Raw genomic sequence first — 25,670 nt, forward strand, 5'->3', positions numbered from 1 at the left:
GAATGATGCAAAATTATTTAAATGTGGTCCCCATGAACCATATTAACTCTTTTCCCCCAGGGTGCCCAGTAAGAATGATCAGCACATTACTTCATCAATCCAGAGATTTAAAGACGTGTATGAGCTAACTGGGCAGTGGCCATTTTACCTCGTTTTTTGTATGCCTCCACAACCTGTAGAAAGGGTGGTCCCCACAAGTGATGATCAAAAACTTGGTCCCCATTCCAAATGATAACCAGCATGTGTGTGTGTGTGTGTGTGTGTGTGTGTGTGTGTGTGTGTGTGTGTGTGTGTGTGTGTGTGTGTGTGTGTGTGTGTGTGTGTGTGTGTGTATCAGAGTGCATCAGTTAATGTTTATCTAACAGAGCGCAGACTCCCATGACTACCTTCTCTTAATGAAATCTCTCATTAAGATGGCGCCTTTTAATTAAAGGAAGTGGGTTAATTTGAATGGTGCTTATTGTCGGCCAATGAGATATCGGCGTGTGGAAAAAGATGGCCGGGTGCACCGCAGGGTTTATTAAGTGTACACACAAGGTTTGGAGTCAACGTTTTCAAGTGTAAAAAGAAGTGAAACATCGATAAATGTGTTCTATAAATAGTTTTTATGTTAGCCCACCATGTTGTTTCCTATCTGGGTCACTTATTTGATGCCACAAAGCATGCTGGATCTGAAAGAACGTTCTTTTCCGGGCTGCTGGAAGCGGGTCACAAGTTCTGCGTGTTCACTCATTCATCCCTTCGTCGCTCTCTCTCTCTCTCCTTCAGTAACCGGCTCGCCCCGAGCAACCACGACCGAATACAGAGGCTGAGGCAGGAGTTCCAGCAGGCGCAGACCGTTCCGGACGACGCGGACGACCGGCGCCGCACGTTCAGCTTCGAGCAGCCTTGGGTGAGTGTGTGACACGTGACACAAGCCCCTCCCCCCCCCCCTGCCCCTGGCAGGAGAAAGTCACCGTTAACGCTGTTAGCACCACGATGCTAACCATCACTAACCATCAACAAGACCGACTCCACCTCCATGCTAACAAGGCTAACCCTCATCAACAGTGCATGCAGGAGTCAGAGCACCAGCACTAACCCCGCCCACCTGTCTCCTCATTCGCTCTCCATGTCTGTCAATCATCCACATTGGCCACGCCCACCAGCTCACCATTTGAAGGTGCCTTTTTACGCCTTGAACAAACTTTGACACGAGTGTGCGAACAAAGACTTTTTAAAAGGACTAGGTATTGTATTTTTATTCATATTAAATATTTTTAGCTTTTTTAAAATCTGTAGCACAATTGTACCTTTTAGTGTTTTATTTAGACTGAACTGTCAGTTGCCAGCTATTTATCTTTGTGTTTCTATGAAGAAACGTGCTGGTGTGCTGAATAATTAATATAGGAATTGCTTATATGAGAAACTTAGACTGTTCTTTCTCGCCAGACAATAAAAGTGTTGTTTTTTTTCATACTTTTCGTCCTCAAGTGGCGCATGGCAGTCATTATTGTCTGAAAATGTGGACCCACTATTTATTTCTCTGTGTCCCAACAACTCAACACATTTATTGCTCCAATTGTGTCTTTTTTTTTTGGCTCTAACAAAATGCCCACATTTAAGAATTATGCAGCAGACCTAAAAATGAGAATTAAAAATTTCAATAACATCCAATACGAGATCAATACATTGACATAATAAAAGTTTAAAATACATGTAATAATATCTCTGTTATAGTTACAATCCAACTTTATTTGTAAATACTTTAACTAAAATGAGTACCGTATTTTTCGGACTATAAGGAGCACTTAAAATACTTTCATTTTCTCAAAACTCAACAGTGCGCTTTATAACCCGGTGCGCCTAATGTACGGAATCATTTTGGTTGCGCTTACCGACCTCGAAGCTATTTTATCTGGTACATGGTGAAATGATAAGTGTGACCAGTAGATGGCAGTCACACATAAGAGATACGTGTAGACTGCAATATGACTCAAGTAAACAGCACCAACAGTTTATATGTTCCATTGAAAATATAGAACATTACACACGGCGCTCAAAAATCCATCAAAATGTTTTAGTGCGACTTTGGTAAGCCATGAAGCCGCACCGCTTGATGGATTGTACTGTGCTTCAACATAGGAGTATTATTATGGTGTGTGTATATAAGGTAAGACATGTTATCTGTGGTTTTGTTTCGCAATATTATGCAAAAGCAACTTTTCTTACCTTCTGGTACCTGCTGATCTGTATTTGGGATCTGCATAAGTCCTGAAAATCTGCGCACGTCCGCCTTTTTAGTCCGTGTCGACACCGTAGTCGATAAGCTTCTTCTTTTTCTCTATCTTCTTGTTGTCTTCGGATATTCATCCTCCGCTGTTGCCATTTCTAATATAAAGTAGTGTAAAGTTCTTACTTATATCTGTCAGTAAACTCGCCATGAAAGCGCTAAAACATACCGGTATAGTGAGTTTACATTATTCACCCAAGGAACTTTAATTATTAGAGAGTTCCGGTCAGACGAGCTTAGTTCTGTCTGCTACCTTAAACAGACAGAACAGGTTGTTAATGAAGACGCCGTTTGAGAGTTTTAACTTCTAAACAACGTAAAACTGAACACACATTACCTGTGACACTCCGACATGAAATAATTGCATTAAAAGAAATGCGCTAGCTCGATGCTAATTTACATTGGATTTGCCACACACATGCTCCTGGTTATTAACATTGGCACTTTTATAGGGCGATTTCAACACCACCCGTTTCGGAATATAAATTTCACATTTAAGATGCACATTACAATCAAACAGAAAATAATGTAATACGTATAATACTTAGTGTATAAACAATATGAGGGCTCAACAAAGTAGAAGGCACATGCAACTTAATGAGACCCCGAGGACAAATGGAACACAATTTATACTTACAAATGAGATTCAGAAGTGTAAGAATACAAAATACAACAAACGTAGAGCACATATTAAATAGTGGATAGTAATTAAATAAAACACCTTAGAAAAGATCAAATTACATGAAAGTCTAGATCACCAAGTACCACCTTAGAAAAAAACTTTGCTCCCCAAGTACCATCATAATGACCAACAATAAAATACAGTAGCGTAGTAGGCCTAAATATTCATCAACAACAAGGCAGGAGGTTTTACATAACAAAAACATTTAATATTTTGGCCACTGTGACATTGCACACAGTTCGAACAGTCACACTGTGTTTAAATATTTCATTAAAGGATTCTTAGGCCTACCACTAGATGGAGCCTGCGCACCACAGTTGGAGAATCCCAAGTCTAGAAAGTAGTAATAGTGGAGAAAATCTCTCTCATCGTGGAATAAAGTGTGAAGAATTGTGGGTAATCAACATTCTAAAGGCATTGCTCGGCTTTTTTGTTTTCCCATCAAAGAAAGAGAAGCTCATTTTTATTCACTAGTGTATATTTTATTTTGTTTTAACGCTGCCTTCCTTGAAGCCACAGAGTGAAGCACCACACTACTGATTGTGACTCAGCCGCAGGTGGTCTTTATCCTTAATATGATAGTCCTGACATGCTTGGTTTGCTTTAGAGGGGTGGGGGGGGAGTGAGGTTCTCTTTCAGCAGCCATAATAGTTTTTATGGCCGTCGCCTCTGATGATGACCCATCAGCACTGCCATTAAAATAATGACATCACTATGACAACACAGCTGACCTGAAAGCAGTTTGCTGGCAGTCTTTGTCATCGGAGACGTTGGACTTTTTTATTTGTGATGTATTATATGTATATATATAATATATAATATTGTAGACGTCGCATACTTGCGGTCCCGCTGATACATACGCCAGATGCCAGTTGGGCAGAGTTGACAAAGATTTTCCTCCTGCACTCGGCCGCTCACTGTTAAAGACAACAGATGATTAGATTAACATGTACCACCTGTGAAATCTAATCACCTGCCAGCTGTGTCTCGCCGTCAGCACATGCCCCGCCCCTATCCGATGGTGCTCGTCCTCAGCACCATAGACAGCGGCGGTGACCTTTGCTCCTGGCCACATCTCCCTCCACAAATATATATATATATTATTATTATTATTATTATATATTATAGGCAGCACGGTGGGAGAGGGGTTAGTGCATCTGCCTCACAATACGAAGGTCCTGGGTTCGATCCTGCACTCGGGATCTTTCTGTGCGGAGTTTGCATGTTCTCCCCGTGACTGCGTGGGTTCCCTCCGGGTACTCCGGCTTCCTCCCACCTCCAAAGACATGCACCTGGGGATAGGTTGATTGGCAACACCAAATTGGCCCTAGTGTGTGAATGTGAGTGTGAATGTTGTCTGTCTATCTGTGTTGGCCCTGCGATGAGGGGGCGACTTGTCCAGGGTGTACCCCGCCTTCCGCCCGATTGTACCTGAGATAGGCTCCAGCGCGACCCCGAAAGGGATAAGCGGTAGAAAATGGATGGATGGATGGATGGATTATATAAATAATATATATTCTCTTTTTGGAATAGTTGGTCTGTTGTCATAAAAACTACAAAGATGGCCGCCCAGTATATTGGCACAAAAACTGCTGTACTTTTGTATGTCCATGTCCATTAGCCCGCACTAACATCCATCATAGCTCATCTTTGTAACTCCGCCCACTCGTGAGTTACCAGCATGCTCCTCCCTTCACTCTGTGTGTGTCACCTGACCTGGCCAAGGACAGGTGAGTCATCAAATGGCGGTTTTTATTCCCGTCGTCTCGTGGTATGACGACGGCGAGGGCTAAACGTTGTTGTCGTTGGCAGTCGAACGTGAGCGGTCAGAACGGTCAGAGTCAGCCCGGCCGTCACTCGGTGTCCGTGGAGGTCCAGATGCAGCGTCAGAGACAAGAAGACTCGTTCGCTCAGGCTCAGCGTCAGTACAGCTCACTGCCACGGTAAGAATGCTATTGTTTTTTTTGTTTTTGTTTGGTGGGCGGGGCTTCCAATGATATACTACAATAAATAGAAAAAACACAACCTGATAGGCATTTTCTCCATGCTATTTTCCCTAGCCAAGCAACATATTTAACCCTCATGGGACAAAGGTGGACTATTTTTTTGGTCTTTTCAGTATATGCTTGGTGTATTTTTTTCATGTTACATTTTATCATTTCAATGTCCAATTATTTCACGCGTGTACGATAAACTGGCAGTTATTCAACAATACAGTAATCCCTCGTTTATCACTTAATAGGTTCCGGAAATGGCCACGCTAAACAAATTTAAGAAAAATAGTAATTATTCATTACAAATTGAATGTCTACGAATGTTCTAATTCATCCAGGTCATTTTCATCTCAGGGCATTGCATCATCACAACTGGACTGTTATGTTTGTCTTAGAAGACTTTTCACCTCTCATCCCAGTAGGCTTCATTAGTTTATGCTCAGAGACATAGGTTGGTCAGATCTAGTCTCAGACTTAGATTGGTCAGATCTAGTCTCAGACTTAGATTGGTCCGATCTAGTCTTAGACTTAGATTGGTCAGATCTAGTCTTAAACTGGTCAGATTTAGTCTTAGACTTAGATTGGTTAGATTTAGTCTTAGATTGGTCAGATCTAGTGTTAGACTTAAATTGGTGAGATCGAGTCTTAGATTTAGATTGGTCAGATCTAGTATTAGACTTAGATTGATCAGATCGAGTCTTAGACTTAGATTAGTCAGATCTACACTTGGATTAGTCAGATCTAGTATTAGACTTAGATTGGTCAGATCTAGTCTTAGACTTAAATTGGTCAGTTCTAGTTTTAGGCTTATATTAGTCAGATCTAGTCCTAGCCTTAGATTAGCCAGATCTAGTCTTAGACTTAAATTGTCAGATCTAGTCTTAGACTTAAATTGTCAGATCTAGTCTTAGACTTAGATTAGTCAGATCTAGTATTAGACTTATATTGGTCAGATCTAGTCTTGGACTTAAATTGGTCAGATCTAGTCTTGGACTTAGATTAGTCAGATCTAGTCTTAGACTTAGATTATTCAGATCTAGTCTTAGATTTATATTGGTCAAATCTAATCTTAGCCTTAAATTAGTCAGATCTAGTTTTAGGCTTAGATTAGTCAGATCTAGTCCTAGCCTTAGATTAGTCAAATCTAGTCTTAGACTTGAATTGTCAGATCTAGTCTTAGACTTAGATTGGTCAGATTTAGTCTTAGACTTAGTCATATCTAGACTTAGACTTAAAAATTGGCAGCTCTAGTCTTGGACTTATATTTGTCAGATCTAGTTTTAGACTTAGATTGGTCAGATCGGGTCTTAGACTTACATTGTCAGATCTAGTCTTAGACTTAGATTGGTCAGATCTAGTGTTAGACTTAAATTGGTCGAGATCTAGTCTTAGACTTAGATTGGTCTGATCAAGTATTAGACTTAGATTAGTCAGATCTAGTATTAGACTTAGATTGGTCAGATCGAGTCCTAGACTTAGATTAGTCAGATCTACACTTATATTAGTCAGATCTAGTCTTAGACTTATATTGGTCAGATCTAGTCTTAGACTTAAATTGGTCAGATTTAGTATTAGGCTTAAATTAGTCAGATCTAGTTTTAGGCTTAGATTAGTCAGATCTAGTCCTAGCCTTAGATTAGTCAAATCTAGTTTTAGACTTAAATTGTCAGATCTAGTCTTAGACTTGTCAGATTTAGTCTTAGACTTAGTCATATCTAGACTTAGACTTAAAAATGGTCAGCTCTAGTCTTAGACTTATATTTGTCAGATCTGGTTTTAGACTTAGATTGGTCAGATCTAGTCTTAGACTTAGATTGGTTAGATTTAGTCTTTGATTGGTCAGATCTAGTGTTAGACTTAGATTGGTCAGATCAAGTATTAGACTTAGATTGGTAAAATCGAGTCTTAGACTTAGATTGGTCAGATCTAGTATTAGACTTAGATTGGTCAGATCGAGTCCTAGACTTAGATTAGTCAGATGTACATTTAGATTAGTCAGATCTAGTCTTGGACTTATATTGGTCAGATCTAGTCTTAGACTTAGATTGGTCAGATCTAGTCTTAGACTTAGATTGGTAACAAACTGTACATAAAAAATTGCTGACCTTTGAACTCCCCGCAGAAAAGTTGCATGTCCGTATCGATGAAGTTTTAATAAATATGCAACAATTGCTACGCTCTTGTCTGTCCTCTGCAGGCAGCCCAGGAAGAATCCTAGCTCCATCTCTCAGGACTCCTGGGAGAAGGCGTATCCTCCAGGTGAGAGCTTCCAGACGGCCAAGGACAATCCCAGGTACTCCAGCTATCAAGGATCCAGGAATGGCTTCCCGAGCGGCGGAGTCGGCGGCGTGGTGAACGCCAGAGTCCTCCTGGAAGCTCAGGAGCTGCTGAGGCAGGAGCAGCGGCGCAGAGACCAGGAGGCAAAAGGAAAGCTAGCCCAGGAGAGCGCGGCTAACTACGAGGCGTTTGGCAAGGACCCCGCCTCCCCTAAGGGGCCGTACCGCCACGATGTGCCGCCTTCGCCCTCGCAGCTGGCCAGACTCAACAGGTTGGGCTCGGAGAAAGGAAGACTTTTTTATTCCTGAGGACGTCGCCCCGGCATTTCTTCAAAGTCTGCGGACGCCATTTTTCTTCTCTGACAATCGCATGAGTGACACGGTGGCGTCTCCGGTGTGACAAAGTCGCACACTTTCTGTTGCCATGAAGGTTTATATATTTTGTTTTACGCTGTCATACAAATAGAAACACAGCCTGCGTATCAACTTCCTGTTCCTCCTTTCAAAATAAGTGCCCCCTCTTCAGAGAAAAGTATGTTGCTAATGAAATGAAACAAGCACCTCCCCCTTCATGAATACTTCATGGAGTGTTGTCTCAGTGGATGAAACAACACTGATCGGCTGCCTGACAACTCCCCCTGCTCCACTCTGAGCTCGACTCGCTGGCCTGCAGCTTTGAGCTCCTTCTTGTTGTGTTCATTAGCGACCTGCTGGCTTCCTACCCCCTCTCGCTGAATTTTTCATGGCGAGCCACCTGCCGCCTGCCTCACAACCAGAAGACGAAATGACAAACGTTTACTCAAAAGTCTCTTTTTTAAATACCATTTTTCCAAAGATCCCTCACTTTTTTTTTTTAAACGTCTTTGTAAACGTAAACACAGTAAATCTACCCTACAAGGTGCCTGTTAGCATGCTAGCTAGCTCATTAGCATCATTGCGACAAATGCTAAACATCCATTCATCCAGCAATCTAAGCAGGGTAGCCCAGACTTCCCTCTCCCCAGCCACATGGTCCAGCTCCTCCCGGGGGATCCCGAGGCGTTCCCAGGCCAGCCAGGAGACATAGTCTTCCCAACGTGTCCTGGGTCTTCCCCGTGGCCTCCTACCGGTCGGACATGCCCGAAACACCTCCCTAGGGAGGCGTTCGGGTGGCATCCTGACCAGATGCCCGAACCACCTCCTCTGGCTCTTCTCGATGTGGAGGAGCAGCGGCTTTACTTTGAGCTCCCCCCGGATGACAGAGCTTCTCACCCTATCTCTAAGGGAGGAAACTCATTTCGGCCGCTTGTACCCGTGATCTTGTCCTTTCGGTCATAACCCAAAGCTCATGACCATAGGTGAGGATGGGAACGTAGATCGACCGGTAAATTGAGTGCTTTGCCTTCCGGCTCAGCTCCTTCTTCACCAGAACGGATCGATACAGCGTCCGCATTACTGAAGACGCCGCACCGATCCGCCTGTCGATCTCACAATCCTCTCTTCCCTCACTCGTGAACAAGACTCCGAGGTACTTGAACTCCTCCACATGGGGCAGGGTCTCCTCCTCAGCCCGGAGATGAGGCCACCCTTTTCCGGGCGAGGACCATGGACTCGGACTAGGAGGTGCTGATTCTCATCCCAGTCGCTTCACACTCTGCTGCGAACCGATCCAGTGAGAGCTGAAGATGCTGGCCAGATGAAGCCATCAGGACCACATCTGCAAAAAAGCAGAGACCTAATCCTGCAGCCACCAAACCGGATCCCCTCAACGCCTTGACTGCGCCTAGAAATTCTGTCCATAAAAGTTATGAACAGAATCTGTGACAAAGGGCAGCCAACCCTCACTGGAAACGCTAAAGATCCAAATACATACCGTATTTTTCGGAGTATAAGTCGCACCGGCCAAAAATGCATAATAAAGAAGGAAAAAAACATATATAAGTCGCACTGGAGTATAAGTCGCATCTTTGGGGGGAGTTTATTTGATAAAACCCAACACCAAGAATAGACATTTGAAAGGCAATTTAAAATAAATAAAGAATAGTGAACAACAGGCTGAATAAGTGTACGTTATATGAGGCATAAATAACCAACTGAGAATGTGCCTGGTATGTTAACGTAACATATTATGGTAAGAGTCATTCAAATAACTAGAACATATAGAACATGCTATACGTTTACCAAACAATCTGTCACTCCTAATCGCTAAATCCCATGAAATCTTATACGTCTAGTCTCTTACGTGAATGAGCTAAATAATATTATTTGATATTTTACGGTAATGTGTTAATAATTTCGCACATAAGTCGCTCCTGAGTATAAGTCGCACCCCCGGCCAAACTATGAAAAAAACTGCGACTTATAGTCCGAAAAATACGGTAATTAAAAACCGAACATTATATTTTGTTTGGTACGACAGCAAATGATTTTATATCATTGATTTTTGGTTTTTTGAAAGTCACAAATGTGCTTGGCCAGTCAATAAAAGACAAACAATCGATTTAATTTGAACCAATTAGCATAACAACCCTGCTATCATTCCAGTAAAGTGTCATTTTGTTCCGGATTTCCTTCACTGCTGCTAAAAGCTAAGCCAGGCTAAGCTACATAATATTAATGGAGGGATGAAAGAGGATATGATGTCATCTAAGGTCATTTGTCAGAGAAGTGAAATCAAAGAGTATTTTTAATCAAATGTTCTGCTTGCAGTGGAAGCTAACGAGTTAGCTTGAACTCCTCTACTATCAATTTGACTTTTTTTCTCTCACTGAGAAACACAAACACATTCTATTTGCCACCACAGTTTTAAAATGGATTTCACGAGGAAAAGTGTTTTGATAACATACTTTTGAAACTAGCCATCTTTCTTCTTAAATATCCTGTTTGTCGTAAAAGACTGTAACGTTACTAAGTGCCTGACATGATGATGATGATGTCTTTCGCACACGGGGAAGGATTATAATGTTTTTTAACACAATGTTGAACTGTTTTAATGAAGTCCTGGTACTCCTTCCTCAAGCTTTTTTTTTTTAATGTTTTGGTCGGCGGCCATCTTGGACAGTTGCCTTTTAGACATGTTTACTTTTGATAGACGAGAAGGTGAAAGCTGATGTGCAATTGTTGTTTTTGTCATTATTAACATGCTGAGACATGTGTATATATCAAAGTGTAGAATAAAAAAGGACTTCCTGTTTATAGCGTTGTCCTCTTCCTGCATCTGTTTCAGAGGAGCTAAAGGCAACATGGCTGCCGTCGAGCTAACTCAGGTAAACCTTTTATTTGTCTGTAGTAACCAGATGTAAAGTATTTCATTCATTGTGGGTTTTTTTTTAAAATGAAATACAACATTGGTTTATGGACTGCTTTGCATCAAAAGTGATGGTAACAGATAAATTGTGGCTAATAAATAGCCGTTTACACTAAGCCGGATAAGGTTATCCAGGGTAAGTCCAACCTAACCTATCCGTGTCCACACACAACAATGCCACCGTTTAAGACCCCCTCCCCCTCTGTCCGCAGGCGCAACGCGACCTAATAGGCATGTGCGGAAAATGTGCACGTCACACTGCAAAAACTGAAATCTAAGTAAGATTAAATATCTCAGATAAGGGTGATATTTGCTTATTTTCTGTTTGATCTATTCTCACTCAGCAGATTTTATGTTAGTGTTTTACTTGTTTTAAGGGTTTCGGTCCTAAATGATCTCAGTAAGATATTACAGCTTGTTGCTGAGATTTGATGACCTATATTGTGTAAAACATGCTTGAAACTAGAATATCAACTGATGCAAAGCTGTATCATTAACACTCAAGTATAAAACTACTTTTTTAAAGTAATAATTTTTTCAAGCATGAGAAAAAAAATCATGATGCAGAGCGCATATCATTATGTCAAGATAATGGCACTAGCATTTACTTAATTTAAGAATATTTTTCAACATATTGAGCAAAAAGGTCTCTTTTTCTTTTCTACCAAGAAAAGTGCACTTGTTATTAATGAGAATATACTTATTTTAAGGTATTTTTGGGTTCATTGAGGTTAGCTAACAAGCCAAATTTTCTTGTGCTATTGGCAGATAATTTTGCTTAGTTCAAATAAAATACCCCTCATTTTGGTTTTTTTTTTTCTTGTTTTTGAACACTGACTTTTTGCAGTGCATAGTCACCTCCAGTGTTGCTTTGTGTGCAAGTTCTTAAATGTAACTTATCTGAACAATATCCAGTGTTGTGGTATTTCAATTAACTAGAATCCGGTGTGCTGTGGGGCCCCATTGTAGTGAATCACACCTGAGACATCATAAATTAATAAAATCTTTAATAAACACGTAAAAGTACACAATGTGATAAAGAACATTTTACATCAATCAAACTAGGGATGTAGATATCTGGTCAGGACACTACTCACTCTTTTGCCTTCACTTTCATTGTCCATTAGTTTTTGGTGACTTTATATATTCTGGACCTAGACCAGGGGTGGGCAATTAATTTTTACCGGGGGCCGCATGAGCTACCCGAGCACTGCTGGAGGGCCACATCGACAATATTTCAATTAAATTTTGCTCAATATTATTTTTGATATATACCGTAAGATAAATAATAATAATAATAATAATAATAATAATAGTAATACTTCAACATAGTGTGTGTAACAGCATTCCATGACTAATATATATAAATTAACATTAATAATAAATGACAGTAAAATAAGCACACGTATGACTGAGGAGTCATAGTGTAACTTTGTGTGGTGTTTGAGTTGTCCGACTTTTTGTGTGGCCATAAACGCACCAGTGGTTTAGTGCTATGCGTGTTGGTGACAGATGACAAGTTGGTTTTGGCCTGGTTTGTACGGCAGAAAATGACTAGTTTTTCGAGATATAATTGTTTTACTCATGTTTTTGGTGTGGTTATGTCCGAATATAAACAGTTTTGTTCAATAAAGTGATCGATATAATTCCTGTCCTCGAAGCATCTCGATAGACGTTACAATAATTGAACGGTGTTCAATTGAACGGTGTTGACGAACACCATTAGGGCCGCTTGTTGTCACTGTCACTCAAAGTTGCATTGCAAAATTCCATAAAATAAATATGTTTATTTTGTTTAGAATTCAGATGGAATTTGATTTGGTGCGCGGCATATACTCGCAGGCACGCACCTTAGGTGAGGGGACGTTGCTTTGCAGTTCATGTGTTGTTGGAAACACGGCATTCTTCATCAACTTTTCTCTTTTTAGCGTCTCTGGTGTAAACCGTGCATCACTTGTCGCTGCATGTGCACCTTCACTCGCAGGTTACACACGGACACACGCCCATAAATAATACTTTTCAAAATAAAAGCAGCACAGTTGTATTGCGCGCAGGACATAGATGTTTTTTCAACTTTATTTTGTAATTGCAGCTGTTCACATTCACTCACAATCACGCATACGTCCACACGGAAGTAATACAAATAACGATTTTCAAAACAAAAGCAGCACCGTTGTATTGCACACTCGACATAGATACTTTTTAAAATTTATTTTGTAATTTATAATTGGCCTCACGCGGGCCGGACAGGGACGCACAAAGGGCCGGATGCGGCCCGCGGGCCGCAGAATGCCCAGGTCTGCCCCTACATGGTCAAAATCAGTGAAAACTACAATTCCCAGAATGCCGAGGTAAAATGGCGCTAAATTACTGATTGAAGGCACCTGAAAAGGAAGGAGGTCAGTCGGCCTCACTCACCAAACAACCTACATGGAAGGAAGAACAGCTAGCAGACACAACCGCAATTACTCAACAACTTTCTCCAAACACACCAATGGTCGGTGAATATGCTTCATTTGATGACGATCGAAATGTTTGATATGCTTAACTTGAACCTGCAAGCTTGTTAATTTGCTAATTGAACTATCTTACTTTGTTTGTTTAAACTGCTGGCTTCAAGTTAAATGACTGCATTACATTTGAGCATTGATTGCATACTGTGTTTAAAGCTCATGTAAAAGTTTAAAGCGTAAGTTAAAATAGCAAATGGTTAAAGTTAAAAGGTTTAAAGTCAAAGCTTATGGTTTAAAGTTTAGAACATTATTCAGAGGTTTAAAGGATAAATTCATGTTTAACTCTTGCTAAAAGTTAAAACGTGTAGAAAGTTTCAAACATTCAGCTGTTTAAAAGCATTTGTACAACATTGTTTGAAAATACCAGTGTAATCATTGTTTACATCTGTTTTTGTGGTTTAAAGGTTTACAACCTACTGATGATTTTGAGGATCAACTGAAATTAAACCAACAATGCTTCAAGTTGGAAAATAAAAAGTTGATCAATTGGAAATCGTGAGTTGTCCCTGGGTCCTTTTTGGAGTAGAAGAGTGGAACTTAACAATGAGCTACTATGGATTTAACAATATTTTCAGCAATATTTTATGCTAACTACTATTGTACACAAAGATGTAAGTGCCTGACATGATGATGATGATGTATTTCACACATGGTGAATGATTATGATGTTGAAATGTTTTAATGAAGTCCTGGTACTCCTTCATCAAGCTTTTTAAAATGTTTTGGTCAGCGGCCATCTTGGACAGTTGCCTTTTAGACATGTTTACTTTTGATAGACGAGAAAGTAAAAGCTGATGTGCAATTGTTGTTTTTGTCATTATTAACATGCTGAGACATGTGTATATATCAAAGTGTAGAATAAAAAAGGACTTCCTGTTTACAGCGTTGTCCTCTTCCTGCATCTGTTTCAGAGGAGCTAAAGGCAACATGGCTGCCGTCGAGCTAACTCAGGTAAACCTTTTATTTGTCTGTAGTAACCAGATGTAAAGTATTTCATTCATTGTGGGTTTTTTTAATGAAATACAACATTGGTTTATGGACTACAAAGATGTAGTTTTTTAAAATATGGCTTGTGAGCTTACTGCCTACATGTTTTGATTAGCGAAATTTGTCGACTTTAATTAGCGTGTTAGGCTAATTGACTTCATTTATTTTGTTCATTGTAATTTAAGATGTCTAAGCCAGTGTTTTTCAACCACTGTGCTGCAGCACACTAGTGTACCGTGAGATATTGTTTGGTGTGCCGTGGGAAATTATGCAATTTCACATAATTGGTCGGGAAAATATTTTTCTGCAAACCAATAATTATAATCTGCAAACAATGTGCCGTTGTAGTCTGTGCTGTCTGGAGATCAGCAGAGTAACCATGTAATAGTCTTCCGTACCAGTAGGTGGCAGCAGGTAGTTCATTGCTTTATAAGCCTACTTTGAGACAAGAGAATTAATGATGGTTATGGTTTGAAGTCATATGGAACAATTGCGTCAGGTTTTTGATGAGAACGACTTTATATTGTCATTAGAGATGTTCGATAATATCGGACTGCCGATAAATGCTTTAAAATGTAATATCGGAAATTATCGGTATGTGTTTCAAAAAGTAAAATGTATGACTTTTTAAAACGCCGCTGTACGGAGTGGTACACGGACGTAGGGAGAAGTACAGAGCAGTTGCGTCTCCCAGTCATACTTGCCAACCCTCCCGATTTTCCCGGGAGACTCCCGAATTTCAGTGCTCCCTCCCGAAATACTCCCGGGGCAACCATTCCCCCGATTTCCACCCAGACAACAATATTGGGGGCGTGCCTTAAAGGCACTGCATTTGCGTGACGGCCCAATCGCTTAATATCTACGGCTTTTCACACACACAAGTGAATGCAAGGCATACTTGGTCAACAGCCATACAGGTCACACTGAGGGTGACCGTATAAACAACTTTAACACTGTTACAAATATGCGCCACACTGTGAACCCACACCAAACAAGAATGACAAAGACATTTCGGAAGAGCAGCCACACCGTAATACAACAAACACAACAGAACAAATACCCAGAACCCCTTGCAGCACTAACTCTTCCGAGAAGCTACGATATACACACCCCGCCCACCTCAACGTCCTCGTTTTCCACCTGGAAGTGGAAAAAGTAAGAGGCAGAAAAAGACAATATATTTTGGTGTACTATTAAAGGCCTACTGAAATGAATTTTTTTTATTTAAACGGGGATAGCAGATCTATTCTATGTGTCATACTTGATCATTTCGCGATATTGCCATATTTTTGCTGAAAGGATTTAGTATAGAACGACGATAAAGATCGCATCTTTTGGTATCTGATAAAAAAAAGGCTTGCCCCTACCGGAAGTAGCGTGACGTAGTCAGTTGAACATATACGCAAAGTTCCCTATTGTTTACAATGATGGCCGCATGAAGTGAGAGAGATTCGGACCGAGAAAGCGACAATTTCCCCATTAATTTGAGCGAGGATGAAAGATTTGTGGATGAGTAAAGTGCAAGTGAAGGACTAGTGGGGAGTTGAAGCTATTCAGATAGGGAAGATGCTGTGAGAGCCGGGGGTGACCTGATATTCAGCTGGGAATGACTACAACAGTAAATAAACACAAGACATATATATACTCTATTAGCCACAACACAACCAGGCTTATATTTAATATGCCACAAATTAATCCTGCATAAAAACACCTGCGTGTTTGTTATGCTAGCTCCTAGCTCCTCTGCTAGCTCCTAGCTCCATAGAACACGCCAATACAATTCAAACACCTGATCAGCACACACAATCACTCAGCCCAAAAGACCGTTCACCTAACCCAAGGTTCATAAAGCTTATATATTTTTAAAAAGTTACGTACGTGACGCGCACGTACGGTCAAGCTATCAAATGTTTAGCAGCCAAGGCTGCATACTCACGGTACCTGGTATTCAGCTGGGAATGACTAAAACAGTAAATAAACACAAGACATATATATACTCTATTAGCCACAACACAACCAGGCTTATATTTAATATGACACAAATTAATCCTGCATAAAAACACCTACGTCTTTGTTATGATAACTCCTAGCTCCTATGCTAGCTCCTAGCTCCATAGAACACGCCATTACAATTCAAACACCTGATCAACACACACAATCACTCAGCCCAAAAGACCGTTCACCTAACCCAAGGTTCATAAAGCTTATATATTTTAAAAAAGTTACGTACATACGCAAAAAAAAAGTTGCGCACATACGGTCAAGCGATCAAATGTTTAGAAGCCAAAGCTGCATACTCACGGTAGCACGTCTGCGTCTTTGTCATCCAAATCAAAGTAATCCTGGTAAGAGTCTGTGTTGTCCCAGTTCTCTACAGGCGTCTGTGTATCGAAGTCAAAAGTCCTCCTGGTTAGAGTCTCTGTTATCAGAGTTCTTCCATCTTGACTGCATCTTTCGGGAATGTAAACAAAGACGCGCCGGCTGTGTACTGTTGTTGCTGACTTCGTTCGAAAAATACGTCCATTTCGCACCGACAACTTTCTTCTTTGCTTGCTCAGCTTCTTTCTCCATAATGCAATGAACATGATTGCAACAGATTCACGAACACAGATGTCCAGAATACTGTGGAATTATGAAATGAAAACAGAGCTTTTTCAGATTGGCTTCAATGTGGAAGGCATACCCGTGTTCCCCGGTCTACGTCACGCGCATACGTCATCCTCAGAGGCGTTTAGAACCGGGAGTTTAGCGGCAAATTTAAAATGTCACTTTATAAGTTAACCCGGCCGTATTGGCATGTGTTATAATGTTAAGATTTCATCATTGATATATAAACTATCAGACTGCGTGGTCGGTAGTAGTGGCTTTCAGTAGGCCTTTAAGCTTAGATTGCTAATAAGTGGCAAGTTTGGCACACAACACACGACGAGGATGGGATAGTGTCCCCCTGGATTTTTTCAATGAGAAAAAATGTGCCTTGGCTCAAAGGTTGAAAAACGCTGGTCTAAGCAGTGTAACGAAAGGCCAGTGAAGCTGTGGGCAACCATGATGGCATCAAGGCCTGGCATAACAGCCAGCATGCTTGCTATAGAGATTTCCTTGCGTTTTTTTTTGTGTGTCACACATTAACTTCTCAAAAGTTGGTCATGTTGAATTGATAAGCTTTATTTGATTTGAAGAAACTTCACCAGCATTTAAAATAAGATGCAGCAAAGCTCTTTAGTCCTTATCTTGTTGATCAGTTGAAGCCTGCGTCCGCACGTACGCAATAGTTTGATAAATGTAACCCGTGATCCCAGTAAACACTGCAGGAGAGCATGTGACTGGAAAAAAAACATTCCAATTTGTTACATTTATAATAGCGCTGCAGACCTATTTTGTCTGGTGTCTTCGTCCAATTGATGCGTAAAATGATGGCAAGGGTCACCAGGGTATCATTCCTCCACTATCCAGATGGCCTCTGTGGAAGCATTCGGCGTTCCCGAGCAGCCTTTTCGTCTTTCCATGAAACGCCTCAGTGGGAATTACGAGCCACTCCATCTTGCCCTTCCTCTTTGAAAGCCTCTTTGTGCGAAATGATATTACGCTGAAGTTAGAAGGGAGGGGTTACAGGGGGTCTTTGATCTTGACAGGCTGCCTTTGCGGGGCTCTCCTATATACACACACACACACACAGGATGACTATAATGTGTGTAAGATTAAAGCTGTGTATTGGCCTGACCTTTGCCCTATCCCCCTGGATGAGAGGAGTTTTTCTAAGTTGTTTTTTTTTGTTTGTTTTCAAAGATGGAGACTTTGTTGCCAGGCAACAGCCAGCATCAAATGTGCTCGGTGTTGACCAGGTCAAAGTGAGATGCTGCAAAAGTGGCGGGAGCCCTCTCGCAGTTCTGGTCCCTCCTTTCTTCCAATGGTTCTCCTCCACCCTCCAGGGTTTTTGTTTTGTTTTCTGAGCTGTGAGCGTTCTTCGTCATCCCAAAGGATGCCATCTTTGGACCTGTTACTCACCCTCATCTTCACCCAGAGGAAGTTTAAAGGTGATGCACACTCACTGGACACTTCAATGTTATTGTATTCCTTGAATATTATCATAGATAATGATGTGAAAAAACACTTTTAAAAATATAATAATTTAAAAAAAAGGTTTCCAGGATGGGGCAGCACGGTAGGACAGGGGTTAGTGCATGTGCCTAACAATACGTAGGTGCTGGTGTTCGATCCCCGGGCTCGAGGTCTTTCTGTGTGGGTGCGTGGGTTCCCTCCGGGTACTCCGGATTAGGTTGATTGGGAAAATTAAATTGGCCCTAATGTGAGTGTGAATGTTGTCCATCTATCTGTGTTGGCCCTGCGATGAGGGGGCGACTTGTCCAGGGTGTACTCCGCCTTCCACCCTAACGCAGCTGAGATAGGCTCCAGCTGCCCCCGCGGCCCCGAAAGGGACAAGCGGTAGAAAATGGATGGATAGGTTTCCGGAATGTCTTTAGGTCTTTTTTTTTTTTTAATTGATTGATTGAGACAAAATATGCATTAAAAGCAGCTCGTTTTTTATTAGACCTTGGCATATAATAAAAATAAAATGAGTGAATTATTAATGAGGTATATTATTAGATATTACACTAATTGGCCTTGTCAGCCATAAGACAAAGTGAAGATGGTTTGTTCAGATAGTTTAGCACAGGGGTCTTCTTCTTGGAGCTACTTTTACAAAATAAAAATGGTCGAGTGCTACTCATTTTTGAAAACGTTTATGTTGACATTTTATTTAAAACCAAACAAATTGAATAGGCTTGTTTTGTCAGAACATGAACAACTCACATTTTGTATTGGAACATTTTGTTCGTCTGCATCTTATATTTCCTTATACGTTTCTTTCTAGCGCAGTTTTTCAATCACTATTAGAGCTACTTTGACTCAAATAGATATTTCTGTGTTTATATGACTGAAAACATTTAAATTGTGCTTTACTTAGGAAGCATATCTCCGCTTAAACAGTGTGGTCATGTGTATGCTATTTTGTTAAAATTTGTCATTAAGTATGTCTAAATTGAATAATAAAAAATTATTCAGGCAAAAATGATTCAACCCACATTGGTGAGCTACTCCAAATCAGAAAGTGACCTTAATTCACAAACTTATCTGGGTTATAGCCCAGGGGTCCCATCTAATCAAGGGCCCCCGATTTTAAAGGGGAACAGCACTTTTTGGGGAATTTTGTCTCGCTCACAATCATGGGAGACACGAGTCATTTATCTAAATGGAATTGTGAGAACATCCTAGCATTCGGCAAATCCTAATCACAGCAGACACTATACAGTAAGTGATGTTTAATTATGTCTGTTGGCGTGTGAGCAGTGATGTAGTTTAAAAAAAACAAAAAAACGAGGGACGTGATGCGTTTTTTAATTGCGTAATATTCAATGTTATTATGAATGTGCCCTTTACTACATATATACTTACATCATGTTTATGAAATATTAATGGAGGTGTTTGGATGTTTTTTAAGGGCCTTTATAGGCAGAATAGAGCGGCTCCCATAGGCTCCAATGTAAGCGGACTTTTGATGGCTTTTATTTAATAATTATAATGCAAAAAAAATAACATCCATCGTCATGTCTCTCATAATGTTTGTGAACGATAGGCAACATTCCAAAAGAAGTGCAGTTCCCCTTTAACTGCAGAATGCAATGATTGATGTCCATAGCTGTCAATCACAAACAGCTAAACTTCCCAGAGCAAAGTGTTTTCTCTCTCTCTCTCACCCACGTCGACTATGGGGAAGACCAGCATACTACTACTGAGCTAAAACACAGGCAGTCCGTCGCGAAGGAGATGTATTTTTGCTGTTCTGTTGAGGAAAATCATGACTTTTTCTTTTCAAACTGTTTTTGAGGGGGGGTGTTGAAGTTTGGGAGGAGGGCCCGAGACGTCCCTTAGGTTAAGGTGACCCTGACTATAGCTCATGTGCTACTGGTTGGAGACCCCTGCTGTAGCATATATTGATAGGTTGTTTTTGTATATATGTATACATAAATATGCATATGTATGTATATATGTGTATACATGTGTGTGTATATGCACATACTGTATATATACACATACTGTATACAGGTGTGTGTGTGTGTGTGTGTGTGTGTGTGTGTGTGTGTGTGTATATGTATATATATATGTATATACACACACACACACACACACACACATCAATATATGCTAAAGCAGGGGTCTCCAACTACAATGTCCTGGATGAATGAGTACATTCATAAACATGCTTCTAGAGAAGAACTATTGTATTAAAATGAAGTACGTAATAATAATGTACAGCATTTAACTTGGAGAGTGGACTTCTACAGTATCTCTGTCCAGCTGCTTCTCCTCCAAACACACCATCAGCAGCGGTTCTATATTTTCATGGATAAATGTCCTGTGTTTAGATAGTATCTTAATAGTCTTAGCTGGCGTGAGACTCATTCTGCTTCAGTGTAGTGCCAACTAGCAGTGATACGCTCGAATTGCATCGGCAAATTAGATACGTGCTCTGTCTTGTTTTACTTTTTTTTTCTTTTTTGTAATTCAATGAATATCATCCACTTCTTATGAGCACTGCCCTTCGTCCTTCACACTCACTTTCTTTATTCCCACGTTTGGGGAAAAAAAAGTGATGATCTTTAGTTCAAAGCTAATGTTAGCGAATAATGCCGAATGTTTTGGGCGGATCTTAGAGGGTTTACTGTGACGTTTACGTGGAACTCAAAGTTTTGTTTCTACATAAAGCATGATAATTAGCCAAAAGACCGCTATTATTTCAAACACTCTTAAGTTGAGGTACCACTGTAAATGAACAATAGTGTGTTAATGCTCTTTGTGGCTGATTGATCCTCTAGTGTTTCACATTACTTCTATAAAGTTGGGTGTTAGAGAGCAGGAAGGACCGAGTTAAGTCTTGAAGCACGAAAACACCTTCTCAATCTTTCAATTGTTCGTCTTGGAGCTTTTTAAACTTTAATGAGTCTGTAGTCAAGTGATGACATTGATCGTGTCGACTTTGAACTCGATGCTGCTGGGGTGTTTTATTTGTTTGTTTTTATATTATAATTGATCGAGCAGGTTAGCAAGGGAAGAACAGACGACCAGGGGGTGTAGCGGCAAGGTCTGGTGCGTATCAACAAGCTTCAAAGCTTCAGTTGAACCTTCTAACGTGACCCGGGGTGAAGCGCAACTCATCGGTTACACGGCAGACAACATGTGCTCTCGTCAAGCGCACTCGCTACACGGCGAGCTATCACGCTGACACAAAGACAAGCAGTACTTTCGATCCTGCAACACTCTCCTATCTTGAGGGGATAACAACAACAACAAGATGCTGGAAATAGAACAGGGAACATTTTTTATTTTCAACTACAATGCTTTCCTGGGGAGGACCTCGCCGATCAGATAACGTAGCACCCGCTAGCTGCTAGCCGCTAGCTCGCAAATCCATCAAGAGGCCATCTTATCCCAGCAGGAAATCTATCTGATTTATTACAAGCAGCCCACGCTGTCCTTGTCCATGCTATCACTGAGATCTTGTAACCATCAAAGTCACTGATGAAAACCTGTGAACATAGCGCCATACCCCCTCCTATCCACACCCTCCACCACCACCACAACCGTCCATACAACCACCCCTCCCCAAAGATCTCCCAGCTGTGCTCTTAATTCCTTCCGATGGATGGTCTGCTTGTCCTGTGATGGATAACAGAGCAGCAGATGTGTCAGGAAGAAGCCCATTGATAACCAATCCACATGAGACCCCCTCCCCAGTCCCACCATCCCCCACTCATCCTACAGCAGCCGACCTTGACTGCCGATCACGTGACATCCCCTGAAGAAGTCCTGCTGACACATGCGGACATGCTAACAGTGGCATATAGACTTAGACTTCCTTTTTATTGTCATTCAAATTTGAACTTTACAGTACAGATAAGAACGAAATTGTGTTGCATTAGCTCGTTGTAGTGCAGGACAAAAGAGCGATAAGGTGCAGATTAGAGATGTCCGATAATATCGGACTGCCGATATTATCTGCTGATAAATGCTTTAAAATGTAATATCGGAAATTATCGGTATCTGTTTCAAAATTATCGGTATCGGTGTCAAAAAGTAAAATTTATGACATTTTAAAACGCCGCTGTGTACACGGATGTAGGAATAAGTACAGAGCACCAATAAACCTTAAAGGCCCTGCCTTTGCGTGACAGCCCAGCCACATAATATCTGCGGCTTTTCACACACACACACACACAAGCGAATACAAGGCATACTTGGTCAACAGCCATACAGGTCACACTGAGGGTGACTGTATAAACAACTTTAACACTGTTACAAATATTCGCCACACTGTGAACCCACACCAAACAAGAATGACAAACACATTTCGGGAGAACATCTGCACCGTAACACAACATAAACAAAACAAATACCCAGAACCCCTTGCAGCACTAACTCTTCTGGGACGCTACAATATACAACCCCCGCTACCCTCTACCCCCAACCCCGCCCACCTCAACCTTCTCATGCTCTCTCAGGGAGAGCATGTCCCAAATTCCAAGCTGCTGTTTTGAGGCATGTTAAAAAAAATAATGCACTTTGTGACTTCAATAATAAAAATGGCAGTGCCATGTTGGCATTTTTTTCCATAACTTGAGTTGATTTATTTTGGAAAACCTTGTTACATTGTTTAATGCATCAAGCATCACAACAAAATTAAGCATAATAATGTGTTAATTCCACAACTGTATATATCGGTATCGGTTGATATCGGTATTGGTAGTTAAGAGTTGGACAATATCGGATATCGGCAAAAAAGCCATTATCGGACATCTCTAGTGCAGATATAGATTACTGTACAGATAAATATATTGCACTTTTGCATATGCATCCTCGTTTATGGATGTATGTTATAGATGTATGGATGGATGGATATAGCGTTGATCACTACACCTTTGCTGCGTCTCAAATGGTGCACTTTTAGGTACATGAATGCATTCACACGGGCAAAGTACATGCTTAGTACCTGGATGTTGTACTCAAAACACTCAACATGGTGAGTGTGCAGTGATGGTGGTTGCAATTTTCATAAAAAAAAGGAGAGGAGAGAGCACTAGGCGTCATTAACGACAAGTATGCAATAACAGTAATGGATTGGGGACAACGGTGTACTTGTGTGACCGAAGTATTCCGATTGTCAGACACCCTGGCTCGTTTTTTAACGGGACCCTTCAAACATAGGCGCCAATCCCGTGGGTGCTTCGGGGCCCGAGCACCCACGTGGGATTGATGGCACATTCTTTCTCACCACCAAGCAAAAACCGCGCATGCTCAGGCCCTTTCTACACTAAGGTTATCCAGGATAAATCCCACCTAACCTTATACTTGTCCACACACACACACACACAATGGTCGTTTAAGACCCCCTCCAACCCTCCGTCAGCCGGTGCAACGCGACCTAGTACGCATGCGTGGAAAATGCACACGTCATAGTCACCTCCAGTGTTTCTTTGTGTGCAAGTTCTTACATTTAACCTATCTGAACAATATCCAGTGTTGTGGTATTTCAATTAACTGGAATCCAGTGTGCTGTGGGGCCCTATTGTAGTGAATCACACCTGAGACATCATAAATTAATCAAATCTTTAATGGACATGTTAAAAGTAAACAATGTGATAAAGAACATCAATCAATTTAGCGATTAAGCTATCTGGTCAGGACACTCCTCACTCTTTTGCCTTCACCTTCATTGTCCATTTAGTTTTTGTTGACTTCATATACTCTGGACCTAGACGTTGAGTCTGTGACATACATGGCGGGCAATAACTGATACAGTCTGCTTTGCCAGTCCAAATGCATTCACCGTTTTCCGTAGTCTTCCCTCGACGGCCAGGTAATACAAAGCACGCGCTACTTTTTTTTATCACATCAACAGGAGCCCGCATTCTCGTGGACTCTCCTTCGACAAATGGACAAAGTTTTTCGCTAAATGGACAACGTTTTTCGCTAAGCAGAATCACAGCTGACCCGGACATTGGAAAGTTCTCTTGCCGTCTGAGAAGTGTTGTATCCCAAATAGCTGCAATCGCTTTCTCTTAAGGTATTCATGTGTGATTTCCACAAGCGTCTCTACATGTAGAAGGAGAAACACGGGCATGTCTGGATGACTCGCCTCCATATTTCCAGTGGTTAGCTCCGAGTTACGAAACCGCTTTATTATGAAGCTGGCTGTGGCGCGTTCTTTCTGACGTCACTTCCTGTGGGGCGCGGTCTTTCTGGCGTCACATCCTCTCCGAACTCAGTTTTTAAATGATCAATGAGTCCATACAGAGCTAAGAGCCGAAGATTCAAGAAATACAAGGCGCACTTACCCGTGTAAAAATTTGTCCGAGGAGGGGGACCTTAAACGCTGGTTTAGTGTGGCTAAAACGGGGCTTAGGCTAAATAATTATTCGTTTAAGGGATTATCCAGCTAAGTGTAGACAGGGCCTACCGCTTGTGCATAGGTTAGCACTTTTTTAGCACATATCACTTTAGCACATAGCACTTTAGCACACAGCACTTTATCCATGAGCTTTAGTGCAATGCACACTGGTACTTTATCTTTATCTCCATACTGTAGATTTTATGCCTACATCAAAGTGCCACCTATGTCTATCAAGCTCCATGTTCTGATGTTTAAATGTTAGTTGTCTGGTTGGGGTTGTGTCTGTGCTTGTGTTTTTGTTCTGTTGTTTTTGTGTATGTTAAGAAAGCAATGATGCACTGTGCCCAAGACAAATTTCCCCGCGGGGACAATAAAGTTGAACCTTGAACCTTGAACCTTGTCCCTTACGGGGTGGCGGGGGGTGCTGGAGTCTATCCCTGCTGCATTTAGGTGGAAGGGCACACCCTGGACAAGTTGCCACCTCATCGCAGGGCCAACACAGATAGACAGACAACATTCACACTCACATTCACACACTAGGGATAATTTAGTGTTGCCAATCAACCTATCCCCAGGTGCATGTCTTTGGAGGTGGGAGGAAGCCGCAGTACCCGGAGGGAACCCATGCTGTCACAGTGCAAACTCCACACAGACACAGATAGTGAATAGTTAGACTTGAAATACAAATTCTAAAATAATTCTAAAAACTTGCTGTTGTGTCCCTGGGCGAGACACTTCACCCACCTTGCCTGCAGTGCCACCCACACTGGCTGTATGTGTACGAATTGGCAGCCATGTTTCCATCTGTCTGCAAAAGTGTGACTGTGAACTGAATGAAAAATGGTCTCAGTGTGCTAACAAGTCAGTTTGTGTGTGGTGATGCTGGAGTTTTACTCCTTTGAACGCAAGTCTGCTTACCTCAAGTAACTTCCTGTTTATATGCTTCTTCTTCTTTTTACTTTCTCTTAACACATCCTTGTTGTTGATGCTTCCTTTAGCAGTGTGTGTTTGCGCGAGTGTGATTGTGCAGAGAAGCTGGCTGTAGAAAGATCCAGTAGATGTGGTGCTGCTGCTGAGGTTCTTGCGAGCGTGTGTTCTTCAAAACAAAAGACCATTTTGTCTCTCTGACTCTCTGTAGAAAGCACATCAAGTCACACCATTAATGTCCTCTATTTATTCTTCTTCAGCGTCCCTTTACTGCTACCTGCTTTGT

General features: G+C 41.3%; 1 protein-coding gene and 1 pseudogene across 6 annotated transcripts in view; both read left to right on the forward strand.

The window, feature by feature from the left end:
• LOC133631076 (partitioning defective 3 homolog) overlaps nucleotides 1–10,396 on the forward strand; it is a 412,449-nt gene extending 402,053 nt beyond the window's left edge. For 2 of the 6 annotated variants that reach the window (XM_062023105.1, XM_062023106.1), the window contains 3 exons: nucleotides 769–892; nucleotides 4,767–4,897; nucleotides 7,146–10,396. In XM_062023105.1, coding sequence (XP_061879089.1) covers nucleotides 769–892; nucleotides 4,767–4,897; nucleotides 7,146–7,533 — 643 coding nt within the window. In that variant the 3' untranslated portion in view covers nucleotides 7,534–10,396. Of the gene's footprint in view, nucleotides 1–768; nucleotides 2,710–4,766; nucleotides 4,898–7,145 lie in introns of those variants that run through there. The other 4 variants (XR_009821393.1, XR_009821392.1, XM_062023107.1 and 1 more) reach the window with 4 other exon arrangements.
• A 2,492-nt stretch (nucleotides 10,397–12,888) lies between these two features.
• Nucleotides 12,889–25,670, forward strand: part of LOC133631077 (neuropilin-1a-like) — a 216,985-nt pseudogene continuing 204,203 nt past the window's right edge.

Source organism: Entelurus aequoreus, linkage group LG16 (genome assembly GCF_033978785.1).
Source record: "Entelurus aequoreus isolate RoL-2023_Sb linkage group LG16, RoL_Eaeq_v1.1, whole genome shotgun sequence".
Classification (NCBI taxonomy): Eukaryota; Metazoa; Chordata; class Actinopteri; order Syngnathiformes; family Syngnathidae; genus Entelurus; species Entelurus aequoreus.